Raw genomic sequence first — 24,021 nt, 5'->3', positions numbered from 1 at the left:
ACGGCCCCTCAACAAAGCTGCCTGTATGCAAAATACAGTTCCTTTATGTCTAATGAGTTTGTTGGAGAACCAAGAAGTTCCATGAGGATGTTGAAGAAACCAACTAAAGCCAAATGTATGATGAGTTTACTAATTTTCCTCTCAGCTCCTTAGTAACATTCGTGAAAGAAAACTTGCTCTTTAAACCTTCAGGATAGGATGTTGGAGCAAAAGAATAGCAGAGGAAAAAAAAAAAGGCCAGAGAGATAGAAGCTACACAAAGCAGGACAAGAAGAATAAATGACAGCACTGATAGATGCAATAAGCAGAAACAGAGGTAAAGAGAAAATGGTGTTTTAAAGTATTAAATAGATGACAAAAAAAAATTATCTTCAGAAGAACAAAATTAAACACCCCATTTATTCACCTCCAGGAAGGGACAGAAAGAACCATTTAAAATATAAATAAAAAATAGAAGTTATACACTTGGACTGTTTTAGGAAGGTGGAAGTGCACTGAAAATCAATCACACTTGGACTTGCCATACAATATACACACTATAGACTTTAGTAGATTTTTTTTTTTTAGAATACCTAGTTATTATATTTTTTCTTTTGACATTTGAAAGATTGGCAATGGACTACAAAATCTTTTAAAATTACTAAAGGAAGGGTTTCTTTATTATGAGATACACCTAATTAAGACAATATAACACGGAGATGCAATATAAAATGGATTAGCAATATTCCTCCTATTAGATTTCTTCTTTACCTACCCTGAGTGCAAATCTTCATATTATTCTGAAAAATATCTCCTTATAGACATGGGTTAAATTTCTAAATGGGTCAAAATTCCTTTCATTAAGTACAGCATTCTTGCCAAGGAGATGAGTATAGTGTTATTGGTTGAGAACTACACTCTTGGACTTGGGACATGGGAAGAGGGCTCTATTTCCTGCTCTAACACACACTTCTTATGGGATATTGAAAAGTCACTCTTGGCTTTGCAAATGTGCTCAGCAGCTGCTTCTTATGATCAGATTACCAAAGTGCTGAAATCTTTTGAAAATCGTGCTATTTATTTTGTTGCTGAATAGGATCAGAGATCTTTTGAAATCTGGCTCCAGTTGGAGTGCTGTTCTCTTTTGAAAAGCTAGCCCTAAATCTGTATATGCCTCAATTTCTCTATTAGCATTATCAGCACTGTTCTGCATCAAGAGGATGCGAAACAGTTCACATACACAGTAATTCAAATTTGAAAGGGGATATATAGACATACAATTGCTTTTATAATTGTAGAAATACTATGCATACCTACAGAAGAAAATAAAAAAAACAGTTCCTGATTTTCCCTAACTTTTGTAGAAATAGTTTTCTGTAAGATCTACAGTTATATTGTGTTTACAATATTATTTTTGCTATAGGTAAAGACTGGGAATTGTCTATATGTATTAAAATGTGAGCAAAGCTATTTCTCTGTCTTCCTTTTATGGTTATAAATATGTGTTTAAGTATTTTACAGATGATGAAATAAGACACAGAGTTTTGTACTTGCATGTGGTATCATCCCATGCAAAGCAAAGCAAAAAGAATTTCTATAGGATACAAGTAGAATGCAAAGTGACAACACACACATGCTTGTGCAGATGCACTCAGTTAACTCTGTATGTAAGAATTATAGGGAATGATGAGCTCAAATACTGATGTGAAGGTAAGAATTTTCTAACAGCTCCATTCAGGAAGACAACTCTGGCACAATTGGTGCTTAAGTATTTTGTGAGGCACTTGCCTTTCTTTCCTTCCATAGTAACAGAAAGTGCAGTGACTAAAACTTTTGAAATTTAAAATAAAAATATTCACTTTGGCTTAAAAGCTAGCAAATAAACAGAAAATTATCTTCCTTAAGGGAGCTTAATATTTTAAAACAACACAAGTTCCCCAGCTGTGTAGTGATTCTTATTTTGCTTGTGATCTTGGGTAGATATAGAGGCTTACATGTTCTCTAAATTGTAAGCTCTATATGAAGGGTGTTCTTTAATTACTGACAGCTAATGAAAACAGTTTTTACTGATCTCTCTAATGTCCTGGGAAAGTCTTTACTATGGATTCATTGTATTCTACTTTATATCCCTGATTGAAATGAGAGACCACAAGAGCATAGGGATTTGGTGGAAACTCGATTTCATTCCTCTGGCTTCAAAGAGAACTGTTGCAGAAATTAAGCCGTGTTGATATTGTGGCCAAACTTTGGTCAGACTGTGGTTATACTTGCATATTATATAGATATAAAATCAGTACACTTTGGTTTTTAAAACTGCTGGATCTACCATCAGTATCTAAATCTTGATCAGCTGATCAGAGGGATCTAATATAACTATTACATGAAAATAAATATTATTATTAAATGCATATGCTTCCCTTCCAGGGCTCTATTATTTGCTCCAAATATTGAGACAGTCACTTTGGAAAATGCTAGGAAATGTACAACTGCAAACATGATATGGGAAACATAGGTTTCCTATTTCAAAAAAGTATTTTGTGTTTTCTTTCATTTCAGACAAAATATTTTCTTTGAGTCATAATCTTTGATTTACAATATAGAGTGATGTAACTCTTGGTAAAACAAGTATTGTAAGAGCCCATTCAGTTACAGTGCTTTATTCCCACTAAGCACCCCAATCTGTTTGGTTTTTTTTTAAATTTGTTTGTTTGGGGATTTTTCTAGGTTTCTGCTGGATTAATTATCAGTTGATTAACCCATTTCTTCATACAGATGTATTTATTAGCCCCGCAATAGCTATCCCTCAACAAGATCTAAAAGCAGGATTCATTCAATGGGAGATATATGGTAGAAGTTCAGATGACCCAGAAAAACCAATAAGCTACAATAACAGAAGACTAAGCTCTACTGAATGCAGCAGGGTTTTATGTTTGTCCTTACATTCTCTGCCCAGCTGAGGAGACCAAGGTATGAAGGCTTTCATTTGCAAAATGGTGCGCTACAATATTAAGCTTGACTGAGGCTTTGTCCAAAGCACTCTTCATAGCAAAGACACTTTCCTTCTGCTCAGAAAAGGGTGCATAAAAAGACAAATAGAAGTTCCATAAGATATTACAATCTGCAGATAGCAACAGCCTTTTTTCGTTTTACATATCAAAAACTACAGAAGTGATTACTGTTCCTGATTACTACAAGCAAAAAGCAGAACAAGCGCTTTTGGCACACCGGATTCATTGCACATCTGTAATTGGCTAACCCCATCACATGCGTTATTCCAAAAAGTTTTGTAGACTGCACATATAATTTAAGATATTCATGCTTCTAAAAAAGACCACCTGGAGCTAACCCATGCAATATAAAACATGAATGTGAAAATCATATGGAAGCATTTTATTAAGAACTTTGGAAAAGCGGATGTTGTGGCACTGACTTCTACACAGAAATTTCTAATGGATGAAAATCCATATCATTATGGTGAAAAGAAATTAATTTCATTTTAATTTCAAAGTTTTCCCTGCTTTATTTTAGTATCACTACTAATGTTGAAGCAAAGCAGCCATCAATATATACTGATATATTTACCTCTGCAAGTCTGAATCCCATGCTTTTGCCAAAACATGCTCAGCCAACACCATCAATATTCTCAACCATGAATTGTAATGACAATACCCACCATGCTTTAGCATGAATGAGGAAAGTATGTTCTCAACTTTGGAGTGAATTTTTATTGACATGCTAAGGACTACTGTACACAGAAAGTCATCCACATTGAAGGAAGAAAGAATGAAGTGAAAAGTTTACAACTTTGGAGTTTCTTTTAAATAGTAACATTCTTCACCAGATTGTTTTCATTACAAAGGCTGCATTAAGGATGCACACATGTAGAGAAAGATGAAGGACTACAAAAAGGAGAGAGTCAGCCCTGGACACCAAATCCAAGAGGAAGATATTTTGATATTTGGAGTTTTAGCTCTGGACTCAAAGAAACCCCTCAAATAGCTAAGAAAAATAAACTATATTAAAAGAAGTTAATAAATATGCAATATTGACCAAATCATTGTAACTGCACAAGAAGAGAAAGGAAGATGAAATCCAGTGTAATAGAATAGAAATGCAGTAGCTGCTGTGAGTGAGAGAAAAGACACTAATGTCATCTTTTCTATTTCCTTGCTCTTAAAACACTTACTGTTTGGTTGTTTTCCCATTTAATTGTTAAGTTCCAAGGTAAAGTTCTAGCAATAAACAACTCTCCTAGAGACTGACATCTGATTGACAACATTTTAGAACAAGTATTAATTTGTTATCAGCAGTAAATGCTTTGTGTCTCCACAGAAGTGATGGATAGAACTTTTTACGATACAAATAAAGCACTATGAGAAAGTAAATCATTCACTCAATTCTGTTAGCAGAAGTGGAAGGATCTGGTAGGTTCTTTTTACGCCTTTCCTCATTATAAAAAAAAAAAAAAAAAGACAACTGAACTTGAAATGCTTTTCCCATTATTCCTGTTCTGCTTCAGAAAAACCCAAAACCTTTCCAAGTCCTTTAACTCCAGTAGCCTAGCATTTAGGACAGCAATGAAAACATTAAAATAATAATAGCAGTAATAGTAGAAGTCATAGTAGTAATAACTACAACAACATAAAAGAAAACAACACTCTCATACTGAAACAAATAAATTTTAGGTTTGATTTACTAAGCTGCATAGATCATTGTCTACGATACAAACATTGTAATTTGAAAATTTTAAATCAGCATTCAAGCCATGTTTAATCCCAGTTTCTTGAGGATGATATCCAGAGCAGATTCTGTATAAAAACAGAAACTCCTTTCTTAATAGCTACTATCACTTCAATCTGCTTTCCAAGAGCAATTAATTATACAGTTAATGAGTTTAACTTGGTTCTGCCAACAGAATATTCTTTCAATATTTCAAAACCAGGATTATGAAATTATTATGAACCAGGACTCCAAATGCCTTAAAAATACTTCAGTATACAATGCAAATCCTAGTTAACTGGACTTGCAATTTCAGATGTTTAAGCTAGGTTTGTTTGATAATAATTACTTTCCATTTATCCATGGTTGTTGAAAAAATATAACAATCTTACTTTTATGCCTTTAGTGCAGGAAATGTCCCAGTATTCTGCCTATAATGCTTTGAGGTTGAAACAGTTCAGTTCATCAGCACTTGAAAAGTATGGATTGTCCTGAAAATTGTATTTTATTGTAACCTGAACTACAAAGACTTGTAGAATTGATTCTGTATAAGCAAGCACTTAAATAAACCTTATCAAACTCTTCTGCCTTTTCTGCATCATTAGAAATTTTATTATACCTTACTGCTAAAGAGTCTATACTGTTGCCAGAATAATTTAACATTTTTAACACACATAAACCTGTTGTTTCTTGAATTCCTCTAATCCCATTAGATTTTTTTATTCATGTCTCTACTTGTCTTGACCAATATTCTGCACCTTAAACATTCCAGTTTATCTTGCTATATATTTCCCTTTAACCCTCTAAGTTTTCTATAAATACACACACATAGTTAATTGTTTTACTGTCATTCTGGAAAAGGACACAGTTTTATAGTTTTCAGGTGCATAGGAAATTATAATGTCTTTTTTTTTTTTTTTTTGTAGGGGTTCTAGTCTTTGGGGTTCTAGTTCTAGCTTTTACTCTAATTTTTTCCATCAGCACTTTTCCTCATGATCAGTTTTACCCGTAAGTTTCCCCACTATCCAAACAGTCCCTGAAAGGCACAAAGCATACTTGTTGACATCTTCCCTCACTTGGAAAATTTGAAGTCAGTCAGGTAATGATCACTTATCACCAGGCAACCACCAACTCAGTCCCATATTCAATTCATCTTGTCTATGACAATGATATTCAAATAGAGCTACCTCATTCTGGGTCCCATGTCTTTCATACCAGAAAACCATCAATAATTCTCACAGGGAACATTCGTGTTTTACCACTGACCTCTGGAAATTTTCAGCACTTGGTTTCTGTTACATTCCAAAAAAACCTAATCGTCTTTAACTCATGCAATAGGTCAAAGACTAAGGTACCTCTGCCTATGGCTGCACTGCCACATAAACAGGTTTACAATGGATAAACATTATGTTTACAATCAGTGGTTGGTACTGATACGTAGAGCACAACAGTAGCCTATATATAAACAGGGTTTAGATTTTCATAAGTACAATGCCTGCAAGGCAGGGAGAAATAAATTACAGGGCTATCTGAATTCTCCAGCACGAGAGCAGAAATTCTGCACAAGGGATCTGGAATTGGAGACTTTTTTCATATCCAGGAATACCATCAATTCATCTGCATTACCTTGTTTTCATCTGATTGAGTTTTTCATATCAAACTTTGAAAAACAATGCCATAGGCCAAAAACACTATGGAAGAAAGTAATCCTTACTTTGGCCTTATAGATGGTTTCCCTGAGAGAATTATGTAGGGGTTTAGAACAGAAGGTTGATCTTACCGGAAGGCTTGTGGGTTTTAGCAGGCAAAGTCTTGCACTATCTTGCACTTCCTGCTCAGAAGACAACACTCCATTTAAAATATTAAAGGCTAACAACAGGTAATGTTATTTAAAGTGTTTCCACAATGAGGTCATGTAGAAGAGAACAAAATATTAGTCTCTTATAAACGCATACATATCTAGCACAAAAAATATTAGAAAAAGATATTTAAATTAATGAAAGTAATTCCACTTGACATTTGGGATAACAATTACCATACTTTCCAATTATCATTATTGCTTGTTTTCTTTCCCACAGAATTCAAAGTGCTGGACTTATTTCCTCAACCTCAAGCCCTGCAATATGATATGACATCAAGTTCATTTTCAGCCTAGACTTACAAACTTTGTTTATTTTTAGAATGGAACCTTTGAAAAACATGCTAGTTTGAAGGAAAAATGTGCAGTTTTGTTTTAAAGTGTAATTTTTCTTCCTGTGCTTACCCCTTTTTCTTTTTTTTAATCTCTCTGCCAATAGAGACTTGAACATTGAGTGCTTTATGGCAAGGAACTTTTCAGAGTTGTATTAACTTACATTGAACAGGAACAATTTGAATGAGAAATATTTCAATTAATCACAAATACTTCTGAGAGAATCTGATTTCTCCTACTACCCTTCTATATTAATTCCAGAATACAAATGTTTAAAACCACCTAAGTGCAGAATATGGAACACCAAAAGTAGAGATGGCTAAACTAACAGTGACATTTTAAACAACCTACCAGTCAGTCAGTACTATTTACTGAAATCCTTTTTCAGTCCTTAGTTACAATCTCTCACTCATCTCTTTTACAGCAGATGTAAGAGATTTTTTACTTAGGTAGCATAAAACATAAAGTTTTGGCATAGAAAAATAAAAATTATAAGCTCACTTTTAACTTGACATATCCAAAGTGGCCTTACATATTCTAGTTTCCACATATCACATCATTCAACAGGAAATAAGACTCGTGGCCTTGCAAAATTATTTGTATCTCCAAAGACAGAAATTAACACCTCACTTCAGTGAAAAAAAAAGGCATTAAAATATGACAACTATTTCAATGCCATCATGGTAAATTACAGGACAAGGATTTGCAAAATTAGGCACAGATTACTGGATTTATTTTCTGTTTCAAAACTTGGAAACTCTGTTCAAGGTCATGAGCCTTCTTTTTATAGTGGCAGTAGTTCTGAGTCAGAACGAATGTCCCAAAGATTGCCCAAAACCAAAATACACAGTGTGACTTTACATCATCCAAACACATTCAGCATAATGAAGAACATCACCGTGCCTCACACTCCTCCTCTCCCTTCCTCTTTCCACTACTTAAAAAAAAGGAAAAACATGCGGCTTAGCAAAAAGACTAAGTAGAAAAGAACATGAAAATGTGCATGATCTTTGAATGCTTTGAGAAACAATTTGTGCTAAAAGTGCAATGAAATTTAAAGTCAATAATTTGAAGACAATATTCCAAAATACAAAGGTCCTCCCAAGAGTTTGATGTTGGAACAGGACTACAGGGCCTAGTATCAGAATGCACAAGAGGATTTCAAGTTCCATGGGACATAAGGCATCACTTTCTGCCTGAACACACAGTAAATACAATGAAAATATTCTATTTCCAGACAACTTTCAGAAAACTCACATTTTAGTTTGAAAAATTGGTAAGCAGCTCATTTACTGTTGTCCTCAGAACATATTGCAGAACTGGAAGAAAGACTTTTGGAAGGATGGAAACAGAGGAGAATAGTACTGTTATTGGTAACACATTGTACATATTATCAAAGACTGAAACTTTTATTCCTACTGACTATAAGTAACATCTTGATTATTTTCTTCCATATAGAATCACACCCCAGTCTTTAAGAATTGTCTTTAAGCTTATCTACTCTAAGCTGTGTGTGTATTTGTTTATAAGGACTGAGATTTCCTACACACAAAGCCTCAGAGAATATACCAAAAGAAAAATGACTGAAGTCTGCTGTATTGGAGGATGGAATTTTTTTTTTTCCATTTTTAGCAAATGTCAAATCATTGGCTATTGCTTTTAAGATTAATAAAAGATATAATGGTTTTTAGATCACCTCTAAATAAAGATTACTATGAATGGAGAAATGATTTACCAATAGTCACCACAATGAGATTTCTTTAAAGGTTACAATCATCAGTTATTTAGCTGAAACACTGCTGAGAATGCCTGGTCATTTCTTGAATAATGCATAATGTTCATTGCAGATTTGATCTGTATTATAACAATACAGATATTTATACAATAATGGAGAAAACTATCTGTTACTTTCCAATTGCTCAAGATATTTCCATGAAGTAATTGACTCTGAAAATATTATATGGAGTTACCTGAGTGCTCATTTGCAAGCACAACTTGTAGTGATCCCTACACAATAGGCATAAGAAAACAAACTCATCAGCCTTTACAGACTTCTAAGAAAAGCTGTGATAAATACAGGGCAGAGTAAAGGACCTTCCTGAAATACTAAATTAAAATTATTAAATTGCTGTTCAGTACTGGGGGAAAAATTTAAAACTAATCTTTTAAAATGAATGATTAACACAAGCATGTCAACACATTTGGGGAAGGAAAAAAAAAATCGCAGTTACCTTTACAATGTAAGTACCTCTCAAATAATTTCCCAAATACCTTTAAATCCATTCAGAAGATTGCTTGTGCACATACAAAGTATAATGTCTAGTGTTTTATTGTAGGTTTATCATCCACACTTCACATGGACCTGCAAGCTATTTATGTGAGCTTGTTTATACACATGAACTTCTTCAAGGGCAGCAAAAAGCAACCTTAATAAATGAAACTGAATTTCTTTTGATGTAATTTCATGAATGTTTCATCAGAATGTTTTAACAGGTTTCTATGTAAGGAGAACTGGTGAAGTCATAAAATATACTTGTACTATACAGTTAAACTTGCTTATGGGGAATTCTTATACAATGGAACACACTTTCATCAAGCACTGTTTCAATATACTGACACATAAATAATACAATCCTACTTAGTATTAAGATAAGCACCCAAACAGGAGGAAAAAAAATGTCAAAACCCCTTCATGAGCCCCCACACCCCTGGCACCTAAAAGAATGAGAACCATAGCACTACATGGCTGGAGGGGAAGGGTTATTGTATCAGATAGGGTGAAGAGACATTAAATGTTTACCCAGCTCTGTTTTAGGGAGAAACATTAATCTAGATCAGACTATTGATGATGTTGTCTAAGAATAAGATTTTGTTCTTCCTTAAAATTCTTTTCTTCATTAAAATTTTTACACAAAAAGGAAGATTCAGTATTTAGGTATATAATCCAGAAGAGGATAATGAAAAATAAATCCCAGATATTCTGAAAATATACAGAGATTGGCAGAGCTCAGAGTTTCAGTAACACAGGACATCTTGTAGAAGCACAGACAGATCATAGACTGTACAGCAGAGTCCACTTTACATCTACCTTGAAAAAAATCTTAATTGCCTGAGAATAAACTCTCATCCTGTAAAAATGGGGAACATTTGCATATTATATGAGAAGCCTAATGAACCATGTTACACTCATGCCCTGGATGATGTAATTATTGTGCTTTTTTTCTCTCCATGAGAATTATATATGATGTAGCAGATAATATAAATTAAATACATGAAATGATGGAAATATGTCCAGCTACTAAATCCTCAATCTGAATCTGTGTTGGTTTTTGCCCTCCATACCTCTCTCCACCCACTGAAAATTTTAACTTTCCTTAAATAATATCACTTCCTTTAAATGGAAGAGCAGGTAAAAGCCCTCTGCACCATCAATACAAGTAACCCTTCATGGACAGCTGTGGGCTGATAAATAAGATTCTATTTCTACCTCCTCCCTCGACCCTTAGAGGTGGCTTCTTTGTTTGCCTCATGCTACATACATTCTATCTAGTTTAATGTAGATTAAGAGTTTATAGTTCATGATTCGTGGAAAAAACCTGAAGTGCTCAAATCTCATATGCCTCTTCCAAGTATACGCTTCCTTCAAAACGTGAGAGCAGAAGCTAAAATAAAGGAGTTTTCTGTGCTGTCAAAACCAGGACACCCAGAAATCTCAGGTTTGGTAACGCTGATTTCTGTTACTGCAACTTACTGCCTAATTTAAAACACTAATCAGACAGAGATGACACATCCAGATGGGTTGCATTAGTCGAAAAAATGAGATTACCAAAAAAGTCCACTTTACAGAGGTCATTGGAAAGACTATTTAGGAGCTTACATACACACAGCTTCTATTTTGTGGCAACTCACATCTAAACACTGCTTTTGGTCCCCAACTGCTTGTCTGAGCATGAAAAGATGTTTTAATACTGAAAACAGTTTATTTTGTTAATAAATACCTACTGGCTCAGAAGTCAAAATAATTTCTATAGCCATTACAAGAGGATAAATAATATCCTAGTCTCTCAGCTGAAGATTTAAGTATTTGGATGTGATGCTTTCAAACTTCAGAAATATGTGATTCTACCTTTAAGGTATAGCCAGAAAATTAAGAGATTGAGTTCTCAAATCAAGGAATAATGTAATTTTCCTCTCAAACATATACTTACATAAAATACTAAAACAAAGCAACACAATAACAGGCAAATAACTTCAAAGAATTTAGTCTACATCACCCAGAAGACTTACAGCTGTAATAGTTACATCATAGGTTTGTTGTTAAATAAAAAATAATTAAAATAAGAGGTTTATTTCACCTTCACATGGTGTCTTTCTCATGCAGACCTCAGATTTCCACATTTGAATCCCTTTAAAGGATTTGATATGCAGGGAAAGAAGAAAGGATGAAGGTAAAAATTTCAATGTAGAGGTTACTAAAGGCTGCCATATTCTATAATACACAACAATATTTACTCCATACCTTTTACTGATGTATTAGGTGGAGGTCCTTCCATCCTCAAGTTCCATGGAGGATCACCTTGATTAGCAAAGTCCCTCATTTTCAGATAGCTAATTGTAAGTCGGATGATGGATGCCTTGTCAAGCTGGCTGGTAATGGCTGCAGGCAGTGGCAACAACTTTGCCAACTCGTAGAATTCAAAATTCTCCTTTCCCCGGCGAGAGCGAGCAGCATCTCGGGACTTTTCCTTCCTCAAAGCTTGTAAACTGAAAGAAAATAAAGAAAGTAGAACATTCATCAGTATTAGTGTTGTCACATTTAACCAATTTACTTTTTCACTGCTGGTCTTTTCTTCACATTACCACATTTTCAAAATGCTGTTGCATATGGATCTACAGATTTCAGGATATATAAAATGGTACTTCACACTTGAATGACGGAAACTAACAATAACATTTAAGTTTCAGTGGTAGCTGACATAGTATGTAACTACTCTTAAATCGCTTTAGCCACTTCCTTTTTAGCCTGCCTTTTCTTTGTCTGCTGTCAGTCTCAAGAAAAAAATCCCAAGAATACTGTGTACATGTGGGGTTTATCTGTCTAGGTGCCATTGCTTCTCCTGACTTACTGTAAGCCAATTTTGCTTTAAATTTTGTCAAATTCCGAGTCTTGGGAGAAGGTTAAAAACAGATTATTCAAGTGTTTGCCACCTCAGACAGGAGCTGCAGTTCAGCCAAGATGACCAAACAGGTTGTACACTAACTGCTGAGACACAGAAGTGTAAGTCTGGTGTAATAATGTGAAAATTCTTGTGTTTCATGAAGCTGTTGTTTAGAAGTTGCTCAACTGTCTTTGTAGTGGAAGCAATAAACTTTGTCAGTGGGGCGAGAAAGCTGTTCACATAGTTATGTGATTCCCATTTCTGATTGTAATTCACTACCACATACATGGCAGACTGACAAATTTTTGATCAGAAAGAATCTTCTGCTTTACACTGAACTGTTGGAAATACAAAGACATTCATTTAGTCCTGTTTATCAATGTATCATTTGCTACCACCAATACAGAACACATAAAAATAACTCAGATTTTGCTCCTGTGCTCTTTGTTTAATTGGTGTAAAACTCCTGAATGGAGTGGGATGACAGTGGGTTAACACCTAGGGGCTTTTTTCTTTTTTTTACACAAAGTAAAGTGTTCAATTCAGGATATCATAAGCTTCACAATACATCTGCCTTGGCAGACTCAGGCTGGTGCTGGTGTCTGTCCATCACTGTGCAAGGTGAGTAGAAACCGTTCTTGTACCTCATTAAGGGTCTATCCTTCCCTTGCTTCATTTGTTTAACTACTAATTTGATTAAGTTAAAGCCACAATTCCATTAGCTAGTAGTTGTTTTACCACCGAACTAGAATATAACCAGTATATAATGGAATAACAAATATTTCCCTCCAGCTTCCACAACCCTTCCTGAAACCTTGCCTGTATCAACAAAAAAGTCATAATGATGAGATCTACAAAAGCACTCTGACATATGAAGTGAATCAGTAGCATTGAGGCATGCAGATAAAACACCATGAAGCTAAGAGCTCTATTTACCTGTTTTTTCTAACTTGGGAATAAAGTGAAGAGTTTCTCTTGCTTTAATATTCATAACCACCTGCATTTTTGTAGCCATCTCTGCCACTTCAGACTTGGAAGGGCATATCAGCTGGGCCCTTAACACACAAATGAAATCCCTCCATGACAGTTCCCTTAGTGTGGTTAACATGTTACATTCCCTACAATTCCACACCAATAGCAATTACATTTAAAAAGACAGTCTGGCTAAGAAATAGGAATGGTGAAATAAAAATATGGGAGGAAACAGCACATTCTTACCCTCAGGTAAAGATACAGAATCCTACTGAATGACACAGTAAAGTACATACTTGGTTTTATAAACTCTATATAGAATGCTAGCACCTTTGTAAACTATATTCTAGGAAAAAAGTACCTAAAAAAATAAGATTTCATAATGCTCATTGTAGATGCATCTCTCAAATTTCAAATTTTAGATATCTACCATCACGGATATCCCTCAAAAGATGCATTAAATACAACAGATAAAGGTATTTCATGTATACACAGACATATGGGAAGCTACAATTCGGGGAGGTATGAACTGTCCAATTAATTCCAAGGAAGTTATATGCCCTCACAAGTTAAATATATACAACAGCGACACAAGGAAAAGGCAGACAAATGTCTCTGCACAATTGCTTTCAAGTGAAAGCTCAATTTCATGGCACAAGACATGGCCTTTTCTGCCTGTCACTACCTTTTTTTTCCCCAGAAGCCAAGCATGAGAATGCAAGTCCCCAAATCAAGTTAGTAGAAGAACTGAGATTATAGATATGTTCTGAAAGTTTGCACCAAGAGGTCCACACTTTCTTCCTAAAGCACTTAATTATACCCCTACATAAGATGGGAGATTGTTAAAGATCCCTAGTAAAACAAAACAGAAAAATTACAGGTCTCAGCAACTTCCAAAACTGAAAAATGTTAGAAATTGAATGGCGATAGAATATTCCTTAGCAACACCAAATTCTATATCCATTTACAAGTTTACAAGTCCTATAGAGGCTTCAGGAGATTGTTCAAACTGAATAATACACAGGAATGTAAACTTATGTAAAACATTACTGGATCAGTAATAGCTTGCAATGGAAGTCAGTTAAGCTGAAAAGTGAGGCTCCCTGAGTCAGCAAACAAATATTTGAAAGCCACCTATGGTTATTCAAACATATACAACAAAAAATGTAGAAGGGATGGGGAGCTGACATGATAAACAAAAGAAGCTCTTGAGAAACATTGTTGAGAATAACTCACTTTTTCTCCCAACCATTTGTTATATTGTCATTTGTGGAAGCTTCATAGGGTGAATCAAGTAAAGGAATTTGAAACTTGGAGCACTTGGTACTAGTGCCATTAAGCTAAATTAAGAAGGAGTGTATGTGGATATGTGCACACAAGTCCTAATTTCTACTCTATGTAATTCCACCAGAGAAATACGCTGTACTGTTGGACACTGCAGTTATGCTGATAAAATGGGTCCTTAATTTGGGAGCAGTGATTTCCTCAGCAGGATGCAGGAATTCATTAGATACAACCTAAACATGGCTGTTAATCCTTTCTGGCACCTGTGATTCTGATAGGCAACATCAGCTTCTTTGTCAGATGCTCTTAATGAAGCAAAGTACTGGCACTAATAATCCCAAGAGGATGCTAGAAAAGAGGAGTGTGAAACTCTCAACAGAAAGCAGTGATGCTGACACAGGACCAAAATTCATCTTGTTTCCTGTCATATGACACCTGGAACTAGAGGTCGTTCTTGGAACATAAACGAATTTGTTAAGTATCAAGCTGCAAAAACTTAGAAATACACAGGCTCTTCTGCTAATAAGAAAAATTAAAGTGTGGGAAACTATACACGTTTACTAAGTGGCTTTCAAAAACAGTCAGAAAGCACCAAGAAAGCAATTACCACACGTTTAAGGGTTCTCAAATGACAGAGAAGATCCCCCAACAGTCAAGCAAAACTACATATAATATCCACAGTACCAACAAGAGAGTAACAGTGGGAAATATACCCGAGGGATATAACTATTGCTCTTTGATATAAATATCCCTCTTTGACTCCTGTGGAGAAGGGATAGTAGCTAAGACAATTGGATCAGTGTACAAAGTAAAACGATGATGTTGTCATACAGTGGTGAAACTTCTTGCATTCCCTTAAGAAGACATTTCTCATAGAATTTCCATATACAGAGTCCTCTAAAGAAGACTTAGAGGTTTCCAGCTGATAGCTCCTGATAATTCTGAGAAGCAGGACCATATAAACAGGATATTTAATGGCTTGAAGACTAATGCTATTTTAGATATGGTTTCTAAAATATATTTTATTTTTCCTTTTAGGGCCTTTCCAGATGGACTGATATAAAGGTGGTCTGGCTTTTATAGATGAAAGGGTACAATAAATGCTACCATATAATTCTAAAATGGTATACATGACATTTCTAAAGTAGATTTTCTATTGAAGACACAGCAGATGCAGAAGACATAATAATATTGTGTTGCATAAAAGTTTTATTGGTACTCATAACTCACTTGTGATTTCATTGTGCTTGTGGTCATTCCAAGCTTAACCTGCTCCATATTTTATTTCACATAATTTTATATACTTTACATTCATAAGCATATACATGCATCCATATCTGTGTGCACACCCACAACCTTCACACATCTGACCAATTGACATCTGTCACTTTAAAGGTGGGACAATCACAGATCCTAATTTTTGCAGCACTTAATGGCAATCAAACATGTTACAGCATATCAACAGAAATACTGACACAGATAAGGGGTTTTTAGCAGATGTTCACAGAATACAGAAGATTCTGAGCTGGAAGTGACCCACAAGGATCATCAAGTCCAACACTTAAATGAATGGCCTAGCTGGGGATGGAGTCCGTGATGTTGGTGCTATTAGCACCATGCTCTAGCCAACTGAGCTAATCTCAGGGTCATAACAATACCTCTCTTCTGTGTCTCAGTTTGGGCAGGAAAAATCAGTGAAATAATTTAATTATATGAATTTGCATTTTGAATGAAAACAGGGGAATGGTTGCAGTTACAAATAATTTTTGCTTGCATTTTCAAAATATAGCTTGTAAAGTGGTGGTTCACAGACTTGCCCAGTTTTAGAAAGGCAGCTCACATTTACATTTCAGCTACACTGTTCCCTTAAACCTGATGTAGGTGAGACCCCCCTAAGCAGAGCTGCTCAGAACATCGGTCTCCCTCTGCTCAGCCCCACACAACACTGCTGGGATTTATGGTACCTTCACTGGACTTGTCACAAATAGAGATTGGATTGGAAGCAACAGCCATAAAACAAGGTTTGAGGGACAGATGGACTGCTGAACTCGAGATATAGTGACTTTAGCCAGTGGACAGCTTATCTGTGTCGTGCTTTCATAGTTACTGCTCATTTCCATTCACAAGCACATTCACTTTTTTGCTCCACAAGCAGAGAAGTATGGCAAACTCTCACAAAGGATGCCCAGTAATTTTGAGAATGGCATTGAAATCCTCCCTGATTTCAGCAGAAATTTTAGAAATGCAAAAGTATACCAGCACAGAGCATTTCTTCTTATATACTAAATATTTTCATACTTATTAACTCAGCTGTTACTGAGCACTAGTGAATGTCTTAAGCCCCTAACAACAATATGGATTAGTAGCAACAACTCCAGATATAGCATAAAAAAACCCCACTTAATATCTAATAATGTTTATAACAGATTTTATAGAGAATGAAGCAATATGTTTCTGTGTATATTTTTCTATTAGTCTAGTCTTTTAAAGTCAAGGATTTAAAGGTCCACTATAAACAGTATCCAACTCTCTGAAGGACAAAGTCAGATGAACGTTACAACCATTTCACAGAAAAGAAATCAGATATAAGGAAAGGCTATGCAACATTAGAGTGCACAATGAATCTGCTACAAAAAAATTTGCAGATAAGTGATCTAGCCCCTTCAGCCCTCCAAAAAAGACTTTAAATTATATATGTCCCTTTGTTTATAGTCTTTCCCAATATAAAGAACACAAGAAGGCTTACTTGCTAGTGAGCATAATTATTACATAAAGCAATAAATTTATGCTGCTCCTGAGTCCATAGATGTGAATTTGTGCAATTCTGTATGAGTATTACTAGAAAGATGCTCTTTTTTTCTTACTTTGTTCCACACTAATATGATGTGACAATATTACCATACTTTGGACATTTCTGTATTTAAATCAACTTTAGGTCCCTTCCTCTGTTATTAATAACCTATTTAGACAATTTATGAATTTATATCATACAATGTAGTGGATGATTATGAAAATTTGCCCAATACAAACATTTATATATTGTGAACTATTACAGAAATAATCGATTACCTGTTCTCTCAAAGCCACATCCTTCAGAATCTTTTTCTGGGGCTTCAAGCTGACCAGTGAAAACAATGAGGGCAGTTAAGTCCATTTAAAAGAAGTACATTTAAAATCTGACTTTTAATGCCTGGGCAATTCATTAAGATAATGTCCTGCTATACCTATAGGTGACCACCCATAAGCCATGTTCTGTCACATAAAAATCTTCTTTAATTTCACTGATGTTGTGGAACAATTAAACTTCATTAGAAGTTCAAAGAATGGAATAGCATCAGTATTTAAGTGACCCAATTATTTGGAATATTTATTGATTTTACTTCTATATAACTCTTTTTCCTGATGTTTTTTCAAAAGTTAATAGTAGCATCTCAGAAACACTGTTCAATCCAAGTGGATATTAATCTGAACAGCAGTGCACATTTTCAGACTCCAAAAAAAATATTTAGACTGTAGGAAAGATGAAGGAAGTAAAGGAGACCAACCTGCACTGCGTAATTGCACATATTACAGTTGAAAACTTTGGAAGTCAAACATCACCATTGGCATGAGCCTAAGACTTGCTATTATCAATTTTTTTTGTTCTGTTTTTCTAAAGTTTATGCCATAGAGACTGTACAAATATGCATGAAACTGGATATTTTTTAGTACAGTAGATCCAAAATATAAAAGAATGAAGCAAGAGAGCTAATGCTCCTGTAGATGTAAATTTGAAGAGGAAAAAAATCTGCGCTCAACCTTCTAATACTAATTCAATTAGTTCTGAAAAATTGATAATGAAAGTATGTTAATATGTTTACCTCTAATTTCTATACTACATTTTGCTATCTTTGGGGATTTCTTTTCTTTTGAGACAACTTTTGACTTGATATTTTTCCCTTTCTTTTTTTTTTTTTTCTTTCTGCTGTCCCATTCGTAGATTTTCTTTTCACAAAGCTTGTTTCTGAACTCAGAGTACAAGAACTTCAACACTAATAATAACAGTTACAATGTCTAAAAAAGGACACTACTTCTGTGAGGGGAAAACCTCCAAAATCAAAAGCCACATTAAATTTTACCTTCTGTCTTTTTAAGTAGATCTGAGAAGCCAGACAGCAGATTTTTATGGATTTTTCTACTTGTTTGCTTAGGAGATCCGAACATTGCTCAGTCTCACTATTTATCAATTAATCTAGCATGCAGCCTCAAAGGAGAAAGGTCGACTTGTGTTAAAAATTCATCCATCAAAAATTCATCAAAGACTTCATCATTTTAACTTGCGAACCTTTGAACACCTACATACTTGTCAGATCTGTGGTCATAGTTAACTGGAATCTATAGTTACCACAGTGCCTATACTTGCTCTGACACGAGCTGCATGAAGAGACTTTCAGGTGAAAGTGCAGTACATAACCAAGTGAGGCAGACTGCCTCAAACTGCTCTTTTTATCAGACAAAGGATATCTAGCATCTAAGTTCCAAGTTGGTAAAATCAGACTTTCAATGACCAAACACTTTCCAGGGGAGTGTATTTTTGCCCCATCATAAAAATCACCATTCTTACAAGCAAGAATTTGCAAAAAAAAAAAAAAAAGGTAAATTATCTGATATTATCATCAAGGGCCTAGATCAGAAATTAAAGCCATTTAATTCTGTCTAAGAAAAAATAATGTTTTGAGACTTTCTTTAATGTGTGAAGAAAGCTGTATAGTATATGCTGGAAGTTAAAGCTGGAACCTTCAAGTTCAAGGTAAAAGCTCTGCTGCTTAACTAATGCACTGCTCATAGCTGTCATCATTAATTTATGTTAGCCTCTGTAAACATCAAGAGTATAATAGGCCAATTTCACAACTAAATATAGATGCACATTTTGCCCTTATATAAATGGCAGATTGCTGCTGTAGATCATCACTGCAGCAACACGTCAGTAAAGATGCACTGTTTGATGGTCTGATGCTCACACAATATATAAAACCAGTTGTAATGGTTGTTTGGAAGCAAAGTGTAACATAGCAGCAAAATTTCATTTGTTCCACAAACTCAGGATATATTAAGCCTGGCTGACAAAGACTGTTTGATGTGCTAAATCAGTTTGACCTTCATTTTTGCTTTATATTTCTCATTTAACACATGAAATGGCCATTATTTTTTCACCGTATAGGGAAATATGACAGAACTGATTTCTATTAAAACCTTTCTTTTCCTTGTAGAAAGAAAAAAATTATTTTGCCAAAAGTGCTTTAGCAATTACTGCAAAACTTATAAAAAAATAATACCTATACTAAGCCAAGCTTTTTATTATATCAGTAAGACTTGAGGTTGGTTTTTAGGAGTTGTGGTTTCACAGAAGAGGATCCTTTTCTTTTAGATATATAAACATGGTTCAAGGAAATGTTAGTTATGCTTGAACTAATCATTAAACTGAATGCTTTATCACAAATAAGTACCTTTGTCGAGCTGTTTAAATAACAGGATTTACTTCCAAAGTTGAGTCATTAAAACATCATAATAGGAACATGGCAGGTTTTTTTAAGCATTACAAACTTGCCATCCTGCATAGTCTCTTAAAACTAATGTACACCTCGATAGAGAAACCAATAAGTGAGCTGTGATACACTAGTTTCAAATCCAAATTCTACCACTAGAACACTAGTGTTTATCTTTTTTTTTTTCTTCCTATGTTGAACTAAGCAATTGCCGGCCTCCTGATAATAGAGAAACCTCAGTTTTATCAAGCAATTTTGTAGCACCCAATAAACAGCACTTTACCTTGGAGCAACTTGTACATTTCACACCTTAAATTTCTATTTACCAAATCAGCTAATCACTTCACAATTGAACTTCTCAGAACAAAAAATTATCAATTAAAGTGGTTGAAACTCCTGCAAATTATCATTTAGGAATGAAGTAATTGCTTTCATCAGGGCAGAAAAGCCCGCCAGAACAGAAATGTCACTTCAGATTAGTGTTCTCACTCCTGAAGCTATGGATGACACAGCTGATATAAGACTAAATGCCAAGACCAATCAATTGCTTTTGTGGCTCTGTTCTGAGCTGCTGTAAAAGGGGCCATTTTCTAGGATCTACTCTTCATTATAGTAAATGCTATCTCCTTGGTAACATAATTCCATTTCTCATAAATTCCGTCTGAGAGCATTGTCCTAACAATGGATGTTTGTGGAAAAGAATGCTGTTGGTTTAATGCAAAGAAATTAAGTGTGAACGGCTGTCAAAGTACTATAGTTTGCTTGTTCTTAAACATAAATTGAAGTCTTTACATTAAAAACAGAATACTTTGGAGGAAATGAATGTTCTGAACTAGTGTGATATATTGCATTTGGAAGTGATGTATTTCTGATTGAGAGTTTAGACTTTTTTCTGAATACCTATGTTCTGTCTATAGTGGGCACACTCATCCCTAGCAGAGATTTGTCAGTTTAAGAGAGAGTAGATAAACACTCCACTTATTTCACAGCAGTGCAGTTAGGAAATGTGAAACTGCGCAAGAAAACATGGTCTCATTATCATATGACATGCTATTTGTTAGCAGACTCATCTGTGTATAAAAGCTTTCTTTGAACTGAGCCCTTACTGGAAATATCTGTATTTCAATTTGTACTGTTCAGCTTCCTAAAATACTTAGAATCTGAGTTATGGTCTCCAATTAAAAGGATATCTGAGAAGCTAATTTGGTGGAACAGCAGCAATTTCCTGCACTGCTCTCCTCATGACTGAAGTTTGGAAACAAATTCAAGATTACAGATTTTCTTTCAAAACAGGATGAAAAGTATTCCTCCCTCAATGAGCATAAGCAATTCCAATTAACAACAGCAAGACTTATGTGACAGGAGAATATATTGCCACATATGTAAAGAAGCAATTTATCCAGCATTAAGAGGAGAAGTGCAAATTTATTGTAGCATTTCTATGGGTAACCAAAGAGCGAGCACAGGTAACTCTGTTGCCAGATTTTGACTGCAACCCAGAATGACAGCAATCACATTAAGGTATGAAAAACTGCACCTATTAGGTGATGTGGGGAAAACAAGAGGACAAGAGAGACGCAGTGTCCCTGGGTGTCACATCCACCTGCCCAAAGTAAACATTGTACTTTCAACTGCAAAGCCAGCATGCTTCAGCCCAGGTTCTCCATATATGCTATCTCATATGCCACACTAGAAATGATATATAGCATCCTGCACTTTAAATATGAGCTTTACATTTTGGTTTAACTAAAAGCTACTAAATAAATGAATCTCTCTGAAGTGAACAAAAACTATCCAAACTCTGATTATACTCCTTTAGTGAGTACTGTCTTTAAGAAGGAACACTGCGGGTTGGATTTTTTTTTATCTGATTCGGAATTAATAGCTATTATTTGCCTCACCTATGTTAGAGCCACTGCAGAAATTTTTGCTGGAACATTTATATCAGCTATAGCCATTATTGTCCATAGGATTATTTTACCAGCACTGAAATAAATAGCAGCACAGGTAAAAACATTTTTGTTGAATATTTTTATAAAAGTTGTGTTTGCACCAGGTAGTTTATCTATACCGTTAAATTTCACTACTGCCAAAAGGCCTAAGAGAACAATGTTGCCTTCAGGTAACTCAAGTTTGCTCTTTATAGGTGACCAAAATGGGGATTTTGTTAGAGTTGGCTGCGCTCTCTGTTTCAACTGAGCTCCCCGAGCCAGGAAAAAAAAGGCAAGAATTCCAACCTCTCCCTTTCACTGCTGCCATATAAAAAAATCTCTTAGTGGTGTGCTCTCGATTACTACAATACTAGGACGCTTTCTGAAGAAAACAACATTCTTTATCTCCTTAGCCTTTATCTCCTTTATCTCTCTTAAAATTATCATCCTCATCATCTCCTTATTCTCTCCCTTCCATCTAAAAATTAAGTGCACTCTGATGGGTCTATGCAGAACACACACAAGTTGCAGTTTTGAGCCCTCCTCATGGGAGTCTTTGCAAAGCTTTACATGAGGAAGGGTTTAAGGGATATGGGATACACTGGGACTGCAGTCCAAAGGAGCTATTCCAGTTCAGAGTCCCAGCTGAGTTACCTGAAAGCTGACAAAATATAACTTCAACAGGACAGTCAGTGGCCTACAGGACCACTGTCAGGCTTCATTTCCTGTGTGTTTTTTGCAGTGTTTCTGCAGTTTTCTGTGAAAGAAACAGTACCGATGGAGATCACATTGTCATCAATACTCAAGCTACCTAGTTTTAAAATATCTCCAAGTACATCTTAAAAAACCCCAAAAAATACAAACACAAGCAACAGTCAGCCTGGATGATGGTATAGCTACCTTTGTTGACTGCTCAAAACCAAGCAGTGCATGCAAAATTTTTACTCTGCAGTCTTAGAAGCCCCTGGTGCCTCCAAAAGCTGACTAGTGGATTTATTCAACCCTGTTTTCCCAGAGGCATGAGATTCACTCTTCAAGGTGCAGTGTTAGCTGCTGAACCATTGACTCAGTAGAGTATCAATGAGCTTCAAGGCCTTTCACTTTTAGCCCCCTTGCTTGAACCCTGAACAGTTTAGTATAAATTAGTGTCAGTAGAGCACAAGACAGCGACATTTTCACAAGCAGGCATCTCTCACACCTATACTACCAATGAATTAGCTTTTCTTACTGCTTACATATTCCAGGACAGGCTACAGCCTTCACTGACTTCCCTTGCAGAAGGATTACAGTTACTTTCCATTTAATGCTCTGGGATGAGGAACAGCTCTTAAGTGTCACATGCACTGGTGAAGAGCAAAAAGTCATGCAAAAAAAGATATTGCTAGTTTTTCATCTGTTTCAATACATTGGGGAAAACATAAAACCCACACTGCTTGCAGAAGAATTTCCTCTTTGTTCCCTTTACAGATACCAGTACTGGTCACACACATGATTGGGCTTAAGTGTTTCCTGAATTGCCAAGAAGAGTCTGTTGTCAAAGGTTATGCACTCCACCCAGGGGGTGCCACATGCACTGGTAACTGCTGTGCTGGAGGTATGTCACCATGTATTTTAATTTTCAGGCACTTGCAGCAGACCCAAGATTTCATTTCTAAACAAAGTTTTCAGATATAGTACAGAAAAACCCAATTCTCCTCAGAGACCACTTTAATTAGTCAGAGTAGACCTGATGACAAATACATTTTTGACCAAAGTAGTGATATGCCAAAACCTTTCCTCAAAAAACACTCATCATCAATTACAATCCTTGAACTTTAAAAAATAACACTTAGACAAAAGCCTCAGAGTTTTAACAGTTGACATATATCTCATGCTCTAAGTAATGCTTATCTTTAACAATATTCAACTACAAGCAAGATTAAAAAAATCCTTAATCCATCAGATTGCATCAAAGGAATTAAAATTATCAGGGCTTTGAAATACTGTCCAGAAGCTGCCGCCATTACCCCTCAACCTAGTAGTAAAAGTCCTTGCTAAAACAATTCCCCAAAAAGAGCCAACCAGTCAAAGAGATGAGAAATGTGAGCGACACCAAACCACAAAACAAAGCACGATGCAGAGGCAAGGGCCCCTTCTGAAGAGCTCCTTGCCTTGACTGACCTCTTAATTAGCCAGCAGATAAAACACCTTCCTGCAAACTCTTACAGGTCTAGATAAGACAGGAATATCATGATTATCTAGGAACTATCTTTAACATGAGG

At 35.4% G+C, this 24,021-nt stretch overlaps 1 protein-coding gene across 1 annotated transcript in view; it reads right to left on the bottom strand.

Annotated features, from left to right (window-relative positions):
• Positions 1 to 24,021, bottom strand: part of NPAS3 (neuronal PAS domain protein 3) — a 595,500-nt gene that overhangs the window by 405,678 nt on the left and 165,801 nt on the right. Inside the window, exon 2 of the mRNA XM_041484137.1 lies at positions 11,409 to 11,653. Within this exon, the coding sequence (XP_041340071.1) occupies positions 11,409 to 11,653 (245 nt within the window). The remainder of the gene's footprint in view (positions 1 to 11,408; positions 11,654 to 24,021) is intronic.

This window comes from Pyrgilauda ruficollis, unplaced genomic scaffold (genome assembly GCF_017590135.1).
Source record: "Pyrgilauda ruficollis isolate IOZ18807 unplaced genomic scaffold, ASM1759013v1 scaffold63, whole genome shotgun sequence".
In the NCBI taxonomy this organism is placed as follows: Eukaryota; Metazoa; Chordata; class Aves; order Passeriformes; family Passeridae; genus Pyrgilauda; species Pyrgilauda ruficollis.
This window is presented reverse-complemented; position numbering and strand designations above follow the sequence as displayed.